The following is a 4,854-nucleotide window of genomic DNA, read 5'->3' as shown; positions in this document are numbered from 1 at the left end:
TCCATGCCACCTGGCATTTTCCATAAAGAGAAAAACTAGGGATACTGAGAGGGAAGAGAGCAGTCCTCTTGGAGGTATGCCTAGGGTCCATCTGCAAATGGAAATATGATTACAAACCTTGAGCACTATTCCTGGATCAGTGTTCATGTATTCCTGTGTTCCTCCTGTATTCCTAAAGGGAGATTATCCCTTCACCTCACCTTCCTGAGAAAGAACAGGAGGGGGGTCACTCTTGGTTACTCCCTCAATATTGAGGAAACTAGTCAATATTTGGGTAGGTCTACAAGTGGGAGCTGATATCTTTATCATTGGTCATATTGCTCTGCCTCCTAAGGTACTGGGGAGAGATGGGAAGTGCAAGAGACAGTATCTCTTAAAAAATGCCTGACCATTCAAATTCCCAGTTTTCACTTTCTGAAGCTTATGGAAAGATGGGTACCTCCTGTGCCAACAGGTCCCAGAGACAGGCTGCAGAATGGCTAGGATACTGCTCACTTGGAGCAGAGGTGCTCACAGAAAAGTGGTGAATGTGGATGTGGTGGGAGACGCCCAGCTGAGAGTCAGATAGCAGCTGTGCTGAGTCCCCCAGGGGAGCTGCTTGGAGGTGATTCCTTCATCAGCAGGGCTGTTGGGATCATCACCTGGCCACACCGAGTCTTTTGACAATAGGATGAATGCTCAGTGAAAAATTACACAATGAGCTCAATCAACTTACCATTGGTGGTCATATAAAGAAATGACTTTCTCTTTCACTGTTCCTTGTCTCCACACTGGAGGATGTGTAACCTGCTGGGAATAGGAAAGTGGGGTCAAGTAGACTATAGACCATGCCCCTCCTTCAAGCCTGCAGAGCAGTGGATCTCAACTCTATCATACTCAATGCCCTTCCACCCAGGTTTGTTTATTTGTTTGTTCGTGTGTGGTAAAATACACATAACATAAAATGTACCATCTCAACCATTTGTAAGTGCACAGTTCAGTAATGTTAAGTACATTCACATTGTTGTGAAACCAATCTCCAGGATTCTTTTCATCTGACAAAACTGAAACTCCGTACCCATTAAACAATTACTCCTCATTCCTCCTCCCCCAAGCTCCGGGCAACCATCATTCTACTTTCTGTCTCTATGAATTTGACTACTCTAGGTACCTATATAAGTGGAATCATACAGTATTTGTCTTTTTGTGACTGGCTTATTTCACTTACTTAATATCCTCAAGTTTCATCCATATTGAATCATATGTCAGAATTTCCTTCCTTTTTAAGGTTGAATAATATTTCACTATATACATGTGTGTGTGTGTGTGTGTGTGTGTGTGTGTGTGATATTATATATATCACATTTTGCTTATTCATTCATCTGTCAATGGACACTTGGGTTGCATCCACCTTTTGGCTATTGTGAGTAATGCTGCTATGAACATAGGTATACACATATCCCTTTGAGACCCTTTCAATTCTTCTGGGTACATACCCAGATGTGGAATTGCTGGATCATACAGTAATTCATTTTTAAATATTTTGAAGAATGCTCCATTTTTAAAGAAATATTTTGTAATGTGATGATTTTATATATGTATACATTGTGGATGATTATCACAATCAAGTTAATTAACACATCCATTACCTCACATAGTTACCATTTTTGGGTGTGTGTGTAGTGAGAACACTTATGATCCATTCTCTTTGCAAATCTCAACTATACAATACAGTATTATTAACCATAATCACCATGCTGTACATCACAGCCACAGAATTTATTCATCTTATAACTGAAAGTTTTTATCCTTTGACCAACATCTCCTCATTTCTTCCACCCCAGCCTCTGTCAATCACCATTCTAATCTGGTTCTATGAGTTCAACTTTTTTAGGTTCACATCACATTGTATGCCTTAAAGAAAATCATGTTGTACAACCTAAACATATATAATTTTTATTTGTCAATCATATCTCAATAAAGCTGGAAAATTTTTAAATAAAATGAAAAAATTAAGAAAAGAAGGAGATTCTGCTGGCCAGTCAGGGTGACGGGCTTTCCGTCCTAGAACCATGGCCCAGTTTGTCCATAACCTCGCGGAGAAGGCCCCAGCGCTGTTCAACGCTGCTGTGACTTACTCGAAGCCTCGATTGGCCACATTTTGGCACTACACCAAGGTTAAGCTGGTTCCTCCAACCTCTGCTGCGATCCCTACAGCTATTCAGAGCTTGAAAAAAATTATCAATAGTGCTCAAACTGGTAGCTTCAAACAGCTCACAGTTAAGGAAGCTCTACTGAATGGCTTGGTGGCCACTGAGGTGTGGATGTGGTTTTATGTTGGCGAGATCATAGGCAAGCGTGGCATCATTGGCTATGGTGTTTGAAGACCAATCTTTGCTTTATTATTTGGGTATTCTTGGACCATGTGTGAGCAGACTGCTATTTGAATAAAATAAGGCAATGTGTCAAAAAAAAAAAAAAGGAGAAATATTTTATATCATCCTCTGTGCTCTACTGAGATGAAATTCAAGGGTAATATAATCCAACTTCACAGTAAGTTTTTAAAATCTACATAATATCCTGTGATCTAAAGGAGAAATAAGAGGAAAGTAATTTATAATATAAAATATATTTCAACTAAATGTTTCAGCACAATCACACTACAAAGAGTCAGATGTTTACTTCTACTTATAATAAATGAATTTGGATTTAAAAGAAATAAGAAATTTTAAATGCGTATTACTAAGTGAAAGGAGCCTATCTGAAAAGGCTACATTCAATATGTTTTAGCATTCTAATTCCAACTATATGACATTCTGGAAAAGGCAAAACCATGGAGACGGTAAAAAGATGAGTGATTGCCAGAGGTTAGGGGGAGGGAGGGATGAATAGGTGGAAAGAAGGATATTTAGGGCAGTAAAACTATTCTGTACAATACTGTAATGGTAGATACATGTCCTTATACATTTGTCAAAACCCACAGAACAATGTACATCACCATGAATCCTAATAGAAACTAAAGATTTAGGGACTTCCCTGGTGGTCCAGTGGTTAAGACTTCACGCTTCCACTGCAGGGGGCGCAGGTTCGATCCCTGGTCAGGGGAGTTCTGTGCCACGGGGCACGGCCAAAAATAAAAAATAAAAAAATAAAAATAAACTAAGGATATAGGGTGATAATGATGTGTCAGTGTAGGTTCACTGATTATAACAAATATACCACACTCTAATGTGGGGTGTTGATAGTGGGGGAGGCTGTGCAGGGGAGGAAGTATATGAGAAATATCTGCATTTCCTGCTCAATTTTACTGTGAACCTGAAGCTGGTCTAAAAGATAACATTGATAGTAATAACAACAACAGCAATAATAATAATATCCAAAAGCCCAAACCAGGTCATTTTCTTTCTTTTTTTTTTTTTTTTTTTCAGGTCATTTTCAATTAAAAAAAAAAGAAATAGGACAATATGCAATTGAATATTGTTGAAACTTTAAAAATTTTGGACATTTTGAAATAAAGGCTATATAGTTATATTCGTGTATATTAGTGGAATCTCCATAGTGGGGACTGGTTCATAATGCAGACTGATTTAGGTGTGTTGTGTTGGCCACTCAAATATGAGTGGCATTGCCATTGATGGCATGATTTTCCAAATTGGTAAACAGTTTCTAATAGAATTTTTTTTTAAATTCACTCTTTCCTCAATGTATATGATAGTAACATTTACATTCCTGGAAAATTCAGTGATTATTAAAACTGTGCAAAATATTTTTTAAATTAAAAAATGGAATTATGCTCTACATTTAATAATTATCAACAGGTTATTGCCATGATGAATGTCCAGTGGGACATTGAAAGTAATGCAGAAGTAAGATAATTTTTCATGAGTTAGGTTTGTCCCACACACTGTCTATCAATTCTGACCTCCTCCTACTACATGTCAATAATGCTCCCCCCAAAACACTGGGAGCATACACCCACAAATTTCCTTAAGAATAGCAATTGTCTCAAATGATGTCACTTACAAATAAACTAAAAGTTCTTTTAAAACATGATACTTAGATAAAACATTTCCATTTTTAATGTTCCTCAGAATGGGGCACATTGAATTAAGCTAAAGAACCAAACAAAAAGTTCCCACACAACAATAGTAAAGAATATTTGTAGTATCCACTGAATAAGTACGTAAACTTGATCTCTAAAATTGACACCAGTGAATTGTATTTCAAATCCAACAGATTTTAGGTAAATTTTGCATAATTTAAAAGAGGTAATAATTTTTTTAGAGTTCTTTGACACTGTTAAGAATTTTTTGTGTCAATGCTAATAATTTCAGTGCATACAAGATGAAAGCAAGGCAATACAAGACTTTTGAGACAACTAATGCTTAATGCCAAGTATAGAGAATATCTTTTTAAATTTTTTAAAAAACTTTTTATTTGGAAATAATTTCAACCTTACATAAGAGGTTCATAAATAGTATGGAAAATTCCCATGTGCTCTTTATCTAGATTCATTAGTTGTTAATATTCTTCCCCATTTATTTTATCATTCTCTCTGCCTCTGGATGGATAGATAGATAGATAGATATCAATATATTTTTTTCTGAATTACTTCAGAGCAAGTTGCAGAAATAATGCCCCTTTACTCCTAGATATATAAATCTATATTCCCCAAGAACAAGAATATTATCTTACATAATCACATTATCAAAATCAAGAAATTTAACATCGATACAGTACTATTATTTAATCTATAATCCACATTTCAGTTTTGCCAATTGAATAATGCCCTTTATAGCAATTCTTTTAAAGTCTAGGATCCTGTCCAAGATCTCATATTACGTTTAATTGTCTTATTGCTTTAGTCTCCTTTAA

The 4,854-nt window shown here is 36.2% G+C and overlaps 1 protein-coding gene across 1 annotated transcript; it reads left to right on the top strand.

Moving 5' to 3' along the window:
• The first annotated feature begins 2,051 nt into the window (after window positions 1–2,051).
• LOC132357648 (ATP synthase subunit g, mitochondrial-like) lies at window positions 2,052–2,452 on the top strand. The gene has a single exon (XM_059911291.1). The coding sequence runs from the start codon at window positions 2,052–2,054 to the stop codon at window positions 2,361–2,363; it is 312 nt and encodes a 103-aa protein (XP_059767274.1). The 3' UTR covers window positions 2,364–2,452.
• Window positions 2,453–4,854: the final 2,402 nt, after the last annotated feature.

The sequence above is a fragment of the Balaenoptera ricei genome, chromosome X (genome assembly GCF_028023285.1).
Source record: "Balaenoptera ricei isolate mBalRic1 chromosome X, mBalRic1.hap2, whole genome shotgun sequence".
NCBI lineage: Eukaryota > Metazoa > Chordata > Mammalia > Artiodactyla > Balaenopteridae > Balaenoptera > Balaenoptera ricei.
This window is presented reverse-complemented; position numbering and strand designations above follow the sequence as displayed.

Coding starts and splice junctions, on each gene's coding strand:
- LOC132357648 (XM_059911291.1), top strand. CDS start 2,052: ATGGCCCAGTTTGTCCATAACCTCGCGGAGAAGGCCCCAGCGCTGTTC.